The 15,820-nt window shown below is 38.2% G+C and overlaps 1 protein-coding gene across 2 annotated transcripts in view; it reads right to left on the reverse strand.

Annotated features, from left to right (window-relative positions):
- The window catches only part of LOC106870733 (nucleoporin NDC1-like), a 57,424-nt gene extending 41,637 nt beyond the window's left edge, over positions 1–15,787 (reverse strand). Inside the window, exons 1-2 of one of the 2 annotated variants that reach the window (XM_014916908.3) lie at positions 15,645–15,787; positions 9,080–9,388 (exon numbers count right to left, since the gene is read on the reverse strand). In XM_014916908.3, the coding sequence (XP_014772394.2) occupies positions 9,080–9,121 (42 nt within the window). In that variant the 5' untranslated portion in view covers positions 9,122–9,388; positions 15,645–15,787. The remainder of the gene's footprint in view (positions 1–9,079; positions 9,389–15,644) is intronic. The other variant, XM_014916907.3, reaches the window with a different exon arrangement.
- Between the last annotated feature and the right edge of the window lie 33 nt (positions 15,788–15,820).

Consider the following 15,820-nt stretch of genomic DNA (forward strand, 5'->3'; position numbering starts at 1 on the left):
AAGGTTATGTGCTGTTTATCTTGATATGAGATCACCATGTGTGGCACCCTAGGCAAGTGCCTTCTACTATAGCCTTGAGCCGATCAAAACCTTGTGAGTCGATTTGGTAGATGGAAGCTGAAAGAAGCCCGTTGTGTGTGTGTGTGTGTGTGTATGTGTTTGTGTGTGTGTATGAGAGAGCATGGCCGTTGCCAGTACCGCCTGACTGGCCTTTGTGCCGGTGGCACGTAAAAGCACCCACTACACTCTTAGAGTGATTGGCATTAGGAAGGGCATCCAGCTGTAGAAACTCTGTCAAATCAGATTGGAGCCTGGTGTAGCCATTTGGTTGGCCAGTCCTCAGTCAAATCGTCCAACCCATGCTAGCACGGAAAGCGGATGTTAAACGATAATGATGATGATGATGATGTGTGTGTATATGTTTGTCCCCTAGCATCACTTGACAACCGATGCTGGTGTGTTTACATCCCCGTAACTTAGCGCTTCAACAAAAGAGACTGATAGAATAAATACTAGGCTTATAAAGTCCTGGGGTTGATTTGCTCGACTAAAGGTGGTGCTCCAGCATGGCTGCAGTCAAATGACTGAATCAATTAATAAAATGTTAAAAATAAATCATTAATCAATCCTTGGTTCTCAAACTATGTAAATTATTGGGCTGTCACATAAATTTGATTTTCCCCCCCAAAATGTTAATCTTTACTAATGTTTGAATCGACATAAAAAAATCTTTTTATTGTAGTATATTCTAAAAAAAGGTTTATGCTTATTTTTGTAGTCGTATTTTTTCCTCACAACTTGTCATTTAAAAAATTTCAATACATTTTATCTCTTTTCACACATCTCTTTGACATCAAACTTCCAAATTATCACACCTTATTGTCATTAGATAGAGTAGGCCTAATGACATTATGCTTTTATTTTTTGATTGGTTACAGACTGCAGTAGCACCTTCAAGAGTTTAGTCAATCTTACCAACTTCCATTTCCTTTGTGTCAAACTGCCAAGTTACTAGACATAAAGAAACATAACATTAACAGGTTTTATACTGATGTAAATATAACACTTTAGCATTTAAACTGGCCATAACCAGCTCAAATATTCAACCTGTTTCATATTCAAAACTGGCCAGATCTGGCTTATCACACCTCCCTACAATACCCTTTTAAAAATAAACAATAAATGCAAGTGTAGCTGTAAGAAGTTTACTTCCCAATCACATGGTTCCAGGTTCAGCTCCACTGTGTGGTACCTCAGGCAAGTGTCTTCTACTTTAGCTTCAGGCCGATCAAGGCTTTGTGAGTGGATTTGGTAGATAGAAACTGAAAGAAGCCCAGTGTGTATGTGTGTTTGTCCCCCGCCACCGCTTGACAACCAGTGTTGGTGTGTTTATGCCCCTGTAACTTAGCGGTTTAGCAAAAGAGACAAAAAAAAAAAGTACTAGACTTAAAAAAAAAAAAAAATCTTGGCCACAGTTAAAATGACTGAAACAAGTAAAAAATAAATTACTTTATCAAAATCTTGAAGCTAAGAGATAATGCAGGATTTATTTAAAACAATGTAAATAAATAGCGGTTCACTTGACAGATTAATCTGAACACTAAAGGGTAAATATCCACCAAATTCACTAACAAGCTATTGGTTAACCTGAGGCTACAGCAGAAAACGCATCCTCAAGGTTCTACATCAGGCATGGGCAACCTTTTTTGAGAAGTGGGCTGCATGGGACACGGACCCTGATCAGGTGGGCCATACTACTAAAAAAAAAAAAAAAAAAAAAAAAGTTCAAGGTAATTTTTCATAAGGTGTGCCTTTCTGAAATTCTTGTTGGCTGCAAGTTGCCTATGGCTGTTTTACATTGTGAGATTGAATCCAAAACCATATAACTGTGAAGCAAACTTCTTAATTCCACCACAATATATCTTTGCCAATGTTTGGCATTTTCATACATCTCCCCCACTCCCTATCAGAAATATATATAAAATAAAAACATGAGAGAACATCTACATAGTTACTAAACCAATGTGAAATAGCAGTAAAATCTCCCTCAAATCAATTCCTACTGTCCTGCATAGATACAGTGGATCATGTTGTCTTTGTTACATTATTATATCTGCAATAAATAAATTACTGGATAAATACATAGACAAACAAGATGATATTGCAGAAATACTTTTGGTCATATATCTGCTCAGGGCTGAGCTGGCTGTACCAAACAAGATAAGCTGCTTAGAAGAGATTTTCTTCTAACAGTGCTAGCGTATGTCTGAAAGACTCTCATCCTTCTACATTGTTATCACTGACACAAAACTAACTTCTGCTAAGCCTATTGAGGTTTATCTCAGAATACATCAACTTCAACTTTTAATTACTGTTATAGCAGCAGAAGTAGTAGAATTTTTAGTCCCGAGTTAGCCTGATTCAATAAACTTATGATAAAAGATGTGCAAACTGTGACAATCTCATCTTTTTTTCAGATAATATGCATCCCCTTAGCTCAATGTACCCTTCCCTTTTGTAAGATAAGAGGAAGCATTTCGAGGATATTTTTAAAAAGATAATTAGGTGTAATTTGAGGGAGATTTGGTTGCTATTTCTACCAAGTATTACATACAATGTGTAACTAGAATAAAAGTCATGATCCAATGGCAAGTCTTATTGAGAAAATTGGTGATAATGGCATGGAGCTTAACATTACTAGATGTTCTGGTACCTATTCCAAATATTTGGAATGTGTGTTTCTGTTCAGCAAATACACCCACAGGGTATTAGTTGGCTTGAGGCCATAGTAGAAGACACTTGTCCAAGGTGTATGCAGTGGGACACAACCATGGTTAAACGCCTTAGACACACATGCCTGTGCCTAAAGTCAAATTCATGTAACATATTTAGATAAAGACTATTGTGGCAAATGTTCTACAGATGAATGCCCATCTTATCATTCATTTAAATCATGAAGTGGCAACTTATTTCTAGCTAGGCAGACTAAAGTTAATTTATCATACTCTTACTTTAGGCTCAAACTAGACTAGAGTATATACAGATATCTAATCATGCTCTCAAATAAATGTTTTTCACTTTCATGATCAGAAATGTACAGTAAAAGATCACCAATTGCACTGATTTTATGAGCTGAGAGTAATAAGATTTGCACCTTTACAATGGAATAGAGAGAGTGTAATAGCTACAACCAAAAATTGGATTTGTGTTATGATTCACTTTTCCATGCTAGCATTGCCTGTTTTTCAAGTAAATTTTTTATTTTACCTGCCTTTGAAGGTGTAGAGCTACAGAATAATTTAACAGGGAATGTCAATAAAATGCCACTGTTTTTTTGTTCAAATAGTTTCATGTGAAGAGGTGTCATGTAAACATTCAGGCACACACACACAATGTGTGTATATATATATAATAACACTGTACTTATTCCACGTCCTTGCGTTGTTTTTTCGTGTTTTTTCTTGCTTGTTCATGTTTGAATTGACTATATATATATGTGTGTGTGTATGTGTGTATCTATCTATCTATACACACACACACGTATACATGTATATGTGTGTGTATATCTATCTTTCTCATCATCATCATTTAACCTCTGTTTTCTATGCTGGCATGGGTTGGACAATTTGACTGAAAATTATTCAATTATTTGGCATGGTTTCTACAGCTTGATGCCTTTCTTAATGCCAACCACTCCAAGAGTGTAGTGGGTGCTTTTTACATGCCAGGTATGTGACACTGGCGTTGGCCACAACTATGATTTCGCTTGGTTTGACGCGTCTTCTTAAGCACAGCATATCGCCCAATGTTTGAAGGGTACTTTTTATGTGCCACTGGCACGAGAGCCAGTTACATGACACTGGCACTGGCCAAAACTGCGATTGATGGGCTTGACAGGTCTTCTCAAGCACAGCATATCGCCAAAGGTGTTGGTCACTAGTCATTGCCTCTGTGAAGCCTAACATTCGAAGATCATGCTTCATCGCCTTGTCTCATGTCTTTTAGGGTTTACCTCTTCCACAGGTTCCCTTCACAGTTAGAGGTCGGCACTTCTTCACACAGCTGTCCTCGTCCATACGCAGTCATCTCTCTTGTGTACCATATCTGATGTCTCTTATGCTCACTTTTCTCTCCAGATGCTTACACTGTCATACATGTACACTGATATTCCACATCCAGTGAAGCATACTAGCTTTATTTCTTTCAAGTTTTTGCATATCCTCAGCAGTCTCAGCTTATGTTTCACCACTGTGTAGTATGGCTGTTTGCACACAGGCATCATACAATCTGCCTTTCACTCTGAGAGAGAGGCTCTTTGTTACCAACAGAGGTAAAAGTTCTCTTAACTTTGCTCATATATATATATATATAAACACCCATTTGCTGCAGAAATACATCCAGAGAAAGAATACTGAGTGTTGCAGACCAGGCAAGACAGTTTGCCTGGTATATATATATATATATATATATATACACACACACACACACACACACACACACACACAAAGAGAAGATGCAGGCATGACTGTGTGGCTAAGAGGCTTACTTCCTAACCATATGGTCTCAGGTTCAGTCTCACAGTGTGGTACCTTGTGCAACTATTTTCTACTATATCCTGGGTTGACCAAAACTTTGACTAGATGAAAACTGAATGAAGCCCATTGTGTGTGTGTGTGTGTGTGTGTGTATGAACCCTTCTCTTCACCATCATGTAAGTGATGTTCATTTTCTGTCTTCCATGGGGAAATATTATTGTGCTTGAAAACAGGTAAGGGTTGGCAACAGGGACATGGGCTGAAGAAAACCTGCCTCAACAAATTCTGTTGTGTTTATGAAAGTATGGAAAAGTGAACAATAAATGATGACGATACTTCTCACTTCAACCCCTACTACTTATATATATATATATATATATATATATATCATCATCATCATCATCATTTAATGTCTGTTTTCCACACTGGCATGAGCTTGATGGTTTGACCAGCGCTGGTAAGCCAGAGAGCTGCACCAGGCTCCAGTTGTCTGTTTTCGCTGGGTACCTTTTACGTGTCACTGGCACTGGCCATGTGTGTGTGACCACGAGTCACACACATGCAAAGGGCCTTCATGTAATTTCTGTCTACCAATTCTAATCACAAGCAATTAGATGACCTAAGCCTACAGTAGAAAACACTTGCTTAAAGACCCATGCAGGGAAAGAGAGAGAGAGAGAGAACTCAAAACTCATATGGTTACAAAGTAAACTCTGCAGCCACACAGCCATGAAGGTATTTACATTTGTGTAAGAGAAAACAAAAACAGATTATTCATATTCGAATGACTGTAAAGAAAAAAAAAAACCCCATGCTGTGTTATTAGTAGCACAAAGTAGAGAAGATTAGTAGCACAAAGTAGAGAGCAATAATGTTAATAAAAAAAGAAAAGAAAAACAAAATGCACTAAATAAATTTTTAAATGGTTCCCCATCACCTCCTCAAAGAAAGCAAAAAAATATATTCTTAAAATCATCATCATCGTTTAACGTCCGCTTTCCATGCTAGCATAGGTTGAACGATTTCACTGAGGACTGGTGAAACCAGATGGCTACACCAGGCTCCAATCTGATTTGGCAGAGTTTCTACAGCTGGATGCCCTTCCTAACGCCAACCACTCAGAGAGTGTAGTGGGTGCTTTTACATGCCACCGGCACGAAGGCCAGTCAGGCGGTACTGGCAACGGCCACGCTCAAAATGGTGTATTTTATGTGCCACCTGCACAAGAGCCAGTCCAGGGGCACTGGCAATGATCTCACTCGAAAGTCCTTACACATATCACAGGCACAAGTGCCAGAAAGGCGACACTGGGCACATGTGCTATCCCGATTTCGCTTTTGCTTGCCCCAATAAGTCTTCACAAGCTGAGTTTCGTGTCCAATGAAGGAGACGACATTGGCATGGGTGCCAGTCGTCGAATTTAGTTCGATTTCGATTTCACTTGCCTCAACAAGTCTTCGCAAGCGGAGTTCAGTGTCCAATGTAGGAAAGGTACGCATAAGTGGGCTGGCTACACCCCTGGCAGAGGCCTTGGATTTAGGGCTCACTTGGCTTGCCGGGTCTTCTCACGCACAGCATATTTCCAAAGGTCTCAGTCAGAAGTTTTAAAATCATCATGACAAAATTTTCAAGATAGATGAAGTGAGATAGCTCCAATTGAGAAAATAAATTGTAAAGCAAACTGTGCTCGCAGAGTGTATCTCTATAGTACTCACTTTGTGCAGTTAATAGTGCTTTCTCTTTTTCATTTGGGTGGGAGTGGATGAAAGGGACCACACACTCCCTTTCCCATCTCCAGTTATAAGAGTTGTACAATAAATTGATTTGATTTCAGTGTATAAGTGATATTTAATTGCAACTATAAATGCCATATAACACTAATTAGCTTTTAAAGACATATGCAGTAAGATGGCAGTCATTAGAGCATTAATTGAAACACTATAGTTTTAATGTGAAATAGATGAGAAAGAAATCGTCATGAATATGATGCCAGTCTATCATAGCTATCATTCTAAGTACATCTGATACCTGTACCTATTGAGAGGTAAATGAAGTGAGGCAATAGAAAATAAAATGCTCTGTCTAGAAAAAGCAGAGAGACATTTGTAGTAGATTTCAACTCAGAAATTAAGAAAATAGTATGCCTTATTTATTCAGCCAAATCACATCTTATACATTTTATTGATAATAGAATGATGAAAGGAAGCAGTGTTTCTGACAAAATTTGAACTTAAAAGTATGAGACACACTACATTGGGGCTCAATAAAGCATGTAGGCCAGTCTTCCATGCCTGTAAACCTACAGCAATTTTCTAAGCCATTGTCATCAAAATTACTCAACAATGAGTGGAGCAGAGAGCTGGCAGAATTGTTAGAGCATTCAGGAGAATGCCTTTCTTCTGACTCTTTATATTCTGAGTTCAAATTCTGCCAAGATCAACTTTTCCTATCATCCTTTCAGGGTCAATTAAATAAAGTACCGGTCAAGTACTAGGAATAAGGTCAACAGTACTGACTAATCCCCTTACCCTGAGAACTGCTGGCCTTGTGCCTAATTTAGAATTATTTAACATGAGTTTTTTCTTCCGTGTTGAGATGGGCTAACCAAATCCCATAGCATCTTACATTTTCTCAGGAATCCTCTACACACACAGCAACAGAGAAAACAGCCAGTATCTGTTGTTGTGTATGACATTTTTTTGCATGGCCTTAACAGTTGGATACCCATCCTTTAACCAGCCGCTTCACAGCATGGACTGAGTATTGTAGACAGGCCCAGAAAGCTTTAATTCAAAAGAAGCCCTTTAACATTTAAACTGAGCATATCTGGCCAAAATAATCTGTTTTATCTTTAAACTGGCCAGATCCAGCTTCTCACACTCACCCTACAATAAACAATCGCAACATTGAAATCTCAAAGCTACAAGGTAACGCATAACTAATTTTTATCAATATCATCATCACTGTTTAACATCTGCCTTCAAGGCTGACATGGGTTGGATGGTTTGACAGGAGCCAGTCAGTTAGAAGACTACACCAGGCTACTGTGTCTGTCTTGGCATGATTTTTATGGCTGGATGCCTTTCCTAACACCAACCACCCTGTAGAGTGAATAAATAAGCATCACATTTGATAGAGAAATCTGAATGCTAAAGGGTTAAACACTGACGTAGTTAATGTAAATGCAGTTAAAACAACAGCTTGCACAATTGTCAAAATATAAATAAAGGATGGAACAAGAGATCTGTCCAAATGTAGAGTAAGCTATAATTATCTGAAAAGGTGTGTAAATTGAATTGAGGTGGAAAAAAATCTTTAAAATTAGGCTAATGTTGTTGGTGAGAGGGATTTGAAATGCAATTACTCAGCAAAATACACATTAAAATATATCTGACATGTTAACAGAGATTTACAATCATCACAACTACGTAATACATGAACCCATCAGCACTTCATACATCATGTGAATCAGTCAACAGGCAACACAGTACATGAATCAATTAACACATAATACGAATCAACCAAGTCACAAAGTACATAAATCAGTCAGCAGACTACTCAGTATATGAATCAATCAATATACCACAGAGTAAATGAGTCAATCAGCACAACATAGTATATGAATCAATCAAAACACCACAGAGTATAAGAATCAATCAACACACTGCAAAGTATATGTATATCAATACAGTATATGAATCAATCAATACATGACACAGTGTATGAGTGACTCAACACACCACACAGAAAATAAATTATTCAATACATCACACTTAACACAAGAACATACATGGTCAAATGGCAGTCATTAAAGCAGTAACAGAAATGCCTTAGGGCATAGATTCTGGTTTCTTGCATTCTGAGTTCAAATCCTATTGTGGCTTACACTGTAGAAGACACAATCTGTTGCTCAGTTTAAAACCACCAATCAGTCCTTGAGGGCTTTAATGGCAATCACTGTGTTGCAAGCATTCATCTAGGTCACCAGTCTGAGGGGTACATTTCTCCCTCTCCCTCATCAGGTGTGATATATATATATATATATACCTGTATATTATATAGTCATCTGTGTACATTGTTTAACATACATACACGACTGAAAAGCATGATGCTGTGGATTTTGCCTGAGAGAAAATCCCTTCATAGACATGTGTTAAAAACACACTACATATAAGAGTGAAGTGAACATCACCTCAGTCATGACTCATGAGAGTGCCAGACATGTTTCAGCCTTCTTGAGTCTTGCTGATGATGTGTATCCACTTGTTACATGCCTAAACAAAACATTTCCCCTCTGATTTATAGGAAATTGAATACATTCACTGATATTGTGAAAAGCTTGCTGAGCAGTAATTAACTTAGTATATGCAAACGAAACAGTATTAAATTAAAATAAGAGTATCTGTGCAAATTCCACAACCCATTCTATAGTACAGTGTCAGCCATAACACTCAGTAATAATACCCTGTCATCTCCTTCATAATCTTTTGATTTAATTTTAGGAAATCATGTCTATTTTCTTTGGTCATGTTTTTTCCTCTCACCTGTTTTCTTGTTCTGCCTGAAGTAAAATATTCTTGCTTCATTGTTCATATTTTACTTTCTTGATTAAGAATTCTCATTCTTTCCCTGACTGCCTCAGCTTTGTCAGATGACATCTTCTAGCTCCATTTCTTGCATTGAATTTATTCCTTTTGCTCCAAGTCAATGCCTTTCATCATTACTGATTCTTGTCTCTTTATTCCTAATTCTTATTTCTTCTCTCCCCAGTCTTACTCAGAATCTTCCGTCTTTCTTGAGTCAATTCTTACTGCTGTGCACTATGATCATTGTCTGCTGTAACATACTAAACTCTGTTTCCAGTAATAAAATAATTTAGACATTTAATCTTCATGCTCTAAGATGCATGCATTATATCTTCAGGTAAATAGTGAGAGAGAGAAAGAGTCACACAAATACTAATGACATGCATGCATTTACATCCCCTATCTCACACACAGTTAATTGCTGCATGTATGCACCAATAGTGAGCAAATGCCTGTTGCCTTTGTTTAAATTTCTTTCTCTATTGCACACACAATTTTATCATCCTACTTCCACAGCATGAGATTTTTTTACACCGCAGGAATCTATCACCAACATTTTAATATAGACTTTAAATCTCTCTCACACACAAACTTTTACCATCCCCTTTCCACAGCAAGGCAAATTTTTTATATCATGGAAATCTATCAATCATACTTTAATATGATAGACAGATATCAGAAAAAGTAGGTGGATATACAATCTTCACAAAAATGACTAGCTCTAAGATACATGCATTAAATTGCCAGGTAGTGAGAGAAAGAGAAGTCAAACATTACTAGCATGTGCATACATATACCCATATACCTCCACTTTCTCCCACACAGCTAATTGTTGTCTATGTGTGCACCAAAAGCATTTGTGTGCTCATGCCAGTAGCATTCATTTGAATCCCTATCACACACATTTACCATCTCCTTTCTACAGCATGAGGTTTTTTTTTATACCACAGGAATCTATTGTTGGCACTTTAATATAATACATAGCCAAAGACTGCAAACAAACAGGAAACAACTTCTATCTCATTCCAGGGTGAAAAACTAGAGGTAGTCGATAGCTTCCGCTATCTGGGCGACCAAGTTAGTAGTGGGGGTGGGTGCGCTGAAAGTGTAGCTGCTAGAATAAGAATAGCCTGGGCAAAGTTTAGAGAGCTCTTACCCCTGCTGGCGACAAAGGGACTCTCACTCAGAGTAAAAGGCAGACTGTATGACGCATGCGTACGAACAACCATGCTACATGGCAGTGAAACATGGGCTGTAACTGCTGAGGACATACGTAAGCTCGCAAGGAATGAAGCCAGTATGCTCCGTTGGATGTGTAATGTCAATGTGAATACCCGTCAGAGTGTAAGTATCTTGAGAGAAAAGCTGAACATTAGAAGCATCAGTTGTGGCGTGCAAGAGAGACGATTGCGCTGGTATGGACATGTGGTGAGAATGGAGGAGGATAGCTGCGTGAAAAAGTGCCACACCCTAACAGTTGAGGGAACCCGTGGAAGAGGTAGGCCCAGGAAGACCTGGGCTGAGGTGGTGAGGCAAGACCTTCGTACATTGGGCCTCACCGAGGCGATGACTACGGACCGAGACCTTTGGAAATGGGCTGTGCGTGAGAAGACCCGGCAAGCCAAGTAAGATCGTTGCCAGTGCCCCTGGACTGGTTCTTGTGCGGGTGGCACATGAGATGCACCATTTTGAGCGTGGCCGTTGCCAGTACCGCCTGACTGGCTCCTGTAGGATTTTCGAGCGAGATCGTTGCCAGTGCCCCTGGACTGGCTTGTGCGGGTGGCACATAAAAGACACCATTTCGAGCGTGGCCGTTTTCGTGCGGGTGACACGTAAAAGCACCCACTACACTCTCTGAGTGGTTGGCGTTAGGAAGGGCATCCAGCTGTAGAAACTCTGCCAAATCAGACTGGAGCCTGGTGTTGCCATCTGGTTTCACCAGTCCTCAGTCAAATCGTCCAACCCATGCTAGCATGGAAAGCGGACGTTAAACGATGATGATGATGATGATGATGATTTGTGTACTATACTTAATGTTTAGACATCATTGAAATGCATGATACTGTGGCTTTCGCTCGAGAGAAAATACCTTTATAGATAGTGTGTTTTGGCTTTCTTGAGTTTGGTCAATGATGTGTACCTGCTTGTTACATACCTTAACAAAATTTGCCTTTCCAATATATGGGAAATAGTGAAAAATGCATTCACTGATATTGAAGAAAGTTTGCTGGACTATAATAAACTCAGTGTATATAATTGGAGCAGTATTAAAATGGCCACCCATACCATACCTAACACACCATTAAAAAGTATGATGCTGTAGTTTTTGTATGAGAGAAAATATCTTCATAGACATGTTAAAATCATGATATATATATCAGAGCAAGGGGTACATTGTCTCAGTAGTGACACACAAGAAGACCAGATATATTTCTGCCTTTTTGTACCTTGTCAATGTTGGAGTGCAAAACCTATCAAATTAGTATTGCATCTGTCAAGGGAATATTAAAAATTAACTTTCACCCATGGGGTAAATGGGTGAGATTTGTGTCCCACATTTAGTGGTGTGAGTGAAAGAAATTATCTAAAATCGAAATCTGATTTCAAAACTAGCCAACCGAGAAATTTGTAAATTGAAATCTAAATAAATAAATATGGCCAGTTACAATCGATTTATGCTTTTTTTGATGTTTCCTTTTTTTCTGTGTCCATGCAGTCATGAGCAAACACAGGCACCCCATCCACCACCCCATTCTTGTCCAAGACGTAACAGCTGGAGGAAGAGAACATTACATTCACAGCACTTTATTTTATTGACTCCAGAAGGATAAAAACATAGGATTTCAATTCAAAATGTAAAGACAAAACGCAAAGCATTTTTCCAATGCTCTGACGATTATGCCAATTCATCATCATAAACTGAAGAGTAAAAAGACATTAAATGTTTAGGAAAGAGAAAGGGAGTGCATACTTGTGTAAATAGATATCCCATATTTTAACAATTTCAATCTAATAATAATTTTGCATTTTTAGACAGTAGACCATGCACTTAGATTAAAGATGCTTTCACATGATTAGTTGAGGAGAAAGGCGAAGAGCGAGAGAAAAAGAAGAAAAAGTAGGAAGAAAAAGAGAATAAGGTAAAGAGTAAGAGAGAAAGAGAAAGCAACTAATTAGTTAAACAAGTAACTAATTAAGCAAGCAACTAATTAATGAACTACCTAATTAAGCAAGCAACTGATTAATTAACTAGACAAGCTAGAAAGCAACTAATTAACTAATTAAGCAAGGAAGCAACTAATTAACTAATTAATTAAGCAGGCAAGCAAACAATTAACTAATCAAGTAAACAACTAATACATTTACTAATTAAGCATCTAATTAATGAACTAATTAAACAAGCAAACAACTTTTGAACTAAATTAAGCAAGCAACTAATTAATTAACCAACTAATTAACTAATTCAGCTAGCAGGCAACTAATTAACTAATTCAGCTAGCAGGCAACTAATTAATCAACTAACAAAACATGCAAGCAACTAAACAACTAATTAATTAACTAAGCAAGCAAGCACCTAATTAGTTAAGAAAACAACAAACTAATTAATTATGCAAGTAACTAATTAACTAAATAATTAAGAAAGCAAGCAACTGATTAACTAATTAAGTAAGAAAGCAAGCAACTAATTAAGTAAGAAAGCAAGCAACTAATTAACTAATTGATTAAGAAAGCAACTACTTCATTTACTAATTAATTAACTAATTAAGCAAGAAACTAATCCTTTTCTTTTCAGCTGCTTCAATGGCTGCATCAGTGATCACTGCAACCCTCACTGATGAGTGGAGAGTGATCACTGATGCAGCCATTGAAGCAGTTGAAAAGAAAAGGATTAGTTCATGTCATCTTCATGCTCAACCTGTTGCATTCCAACTGGTTCAGGCAAACCAATATTAAGGCAGCTAGCGCCATTTTCAATTAGCACAACATTTATGGAATGTAGAGGCATATTTTCTACCTGTTCTGCATTCAGACCTCAGTGAACATAATCTACCATTATAGAATCCATCTAGGATTCACTGACGACATAGCACTGATAGTGGAGAGCACTGATTAGCCTCCCACAGCATCGAAATCAATGCAGTACTGCAAGCTCTCAGGAAACAAAGTGCGATGAGCAATACGTCACCCTCCTTAGGGATGTGGACACCAGGTGTACAACAAATGTGGCCCTGTTATCCTAATCAGTGACAGTTCCAGTGGAGAAGGGTGTTAAGCAAGAAGACACCATCTCTCCTAAGCTTTTCACTGCATGTCTTGAGATGGTCATACGAGACATGAACTGGGATGGAGTCATAAGGATAAATGGAGTGCTGCTCACCCATCTAAGATTCACTGATGATATAGTACTGATAGTGGAGAGTACTGATCAGCTGCAGACCATGCTGCATGAACTGGGTTTCAGTACTTCAACCGTACGAAAACCAAGTACACATAATCTGAAGGCATACTGGTAAGTTGCCTAACAGTTGGAGGCAATGGAATAGAGGAGGTGAGCAGCTATGTGTCTCTTGGTCAAGACATGACTATAAGGCAATGAGATCTCACGATGGATAAGAGCATTCACCTTGGTGAAGGGTGTGTTGAGGGTGAACCTAGACAAGGCAACTTGCGCCCATCTCTTCAACAGCACAGTCTTGCCTGCAATGCTATATGCATGTGAAACTTGGGCCTTGGCGAAGAGAGAACAACAACATCTGCTTACAGCGCAGAGAGCCATGGAAAGGTCTATGTTGGGAATCGTGCTAAGAGATCACATCTGGAACAAGATCAGGAACAATAACTGGAATGAAAGACGTTGCAAAATACCACCATGCAAAGCTATGACGGGCTAGTCATGTCGCAAGGTTCACAGACAACTGTGAACCCGTGCAGTTGTTGAGTGGCACCTGCACAAGTGGAAGAGACCACTCAGACCTCCAATCAGGTGGGTAAATGATTTGAGAAAAAAATTTGGAACAACGTGGAGAGCATGAGGGGAATGGACTGAGTACTGTGGCCAGAGAAGCCAACTCAGCACCAAATAGCCTGGCTAATCCAGGTGAATATTACGTTCCCCCTACCTCACATCACAGATGCTTCTCGCTCAATCTTTTTCTTTCTCCCTTGATCTGTCTCACTCGTCCCTTATCCTATTTTTCTCTTTCTCTTCAACTAATCATGTGAAAGCATTACAATTACGTTCCTTCTACTTCATGCCACGGACACTTCTCTCTCCATCTTTTTCTCTTGCTCTTCGCCTTTACTTTCAACTAATCACGTGAAAGCATTACAGATAGGCTAAGTAATGTACAAACAAGCAGAATTATTATAAGACTAGTGAGACCTGTGAATATTTCACAGAATTAATGGTAAATTTATTGGGTTATTTCTGAAAACATCATCCAAACAACCTAAAAGCATAGCCTGATTGTCTCGGTTTCAAAAGATAGTCGCTCAACTGTTAATCATAGAAAAGTGAAGGAAATTGAAATACAATGATTACTTAATGTACAATTTTATAGACTTAATACACAACATTCTCCCTCTTTTTCACTCTTCGTCTTATCCACTTTTCTCTCCTTTTTTTTTTCTCTTCGCCTTTCCATTCAACTAATCAAGCAAAAGCGTTACAGACGGGCTAACTAACGGAGTGACAAGCGAAAGTATTAAGATTATTGCTGTTGTCTGGTAACTCAGGTAAGACCCAATCAAGCAACCTATGATCAAATGTTTTCCATATGTAACCATCCTGCTGTTGGGTTCCACCGTTTCACTTCACAGCGTATCTTGGATCGCGTTACTACTGGAAACCTTCTTTTTAATATACTTGTGTGTAATTGGTAGAGGTACGTCACCGTTTCCGGCGTCACAAAAACCCTGAACACTGGGTGTACGTATTCTTTACTTTCGCCGTGTAATTTTGGGGAAATATGGCTCCTGCCTCTGGGTAGGCTGAAATTTCAGCAATAATAAAATTGCATGCCTTTTATTGTTACAAGTGTGGTTGACAAACGTTCTTCATTAAGACAGAGTGCAAGATGGCGGTTATTATTGTGTTGTACAATTTTACGTTAGTCTAGTAATGAATTATTTCAGTTATTTCCATCACTTCTTCAATGATGTTTGCATGTATGTTGTAATTCGGTATTGTGTATAGTATATAATAGATGCTTTCTTTTGTGTAGATGAAAATTTGTTTTTCAAAACACAATTGAATACCGTAGCAGTGTACATACAAGGAAACAAATATTCTTAGAGTCGTTTCCAAAAAACGATAAAATTCATTATAGCAACAAATACCAAGAGAATGGTTTACTATTGAAAAATGGATACAGAGAATTATTAAAGCAAGTCTTTGAAAGAGTGTACAAAAAGACACATGGTGTGCGAATATTAAAAATGTGGGAGGCTGATACGTTCCATACAATTAAACTTTACCAAACACACAAACTACAAGACGTTAAAGATTAACAAATTGTCCTACCTCATAATAGAACCACTGGTCTATTGTTAACCCGTTGCTGGACAACATGCTTCAAGTATTTAGAAATAGGCTGCTTTAACAAAAATCAACGAACAATTTGAAAATCTCATGTGGAAGAATTCAAAGAGAGCGCCATGTTCGATATCGTGTAAACGTGACTACAAACTTTATTTATA

The sequence above is a fragment of the Octopus bimaculoides genome, chromosome 4, assembly GCF_046866305.1.
Source record: "Octopus bimaculoides isolate indiv1 chromosome 4, ASM4686630v1, whole genome shotgun sequence".
Classification (NCBI taxonomy): domain Eukaryota; kingdom Metazoa; phylum Mollusca; class Cephalopoda; order Octopoda; family Octopodidae; genus Octopus; species Octopus bimaculoides.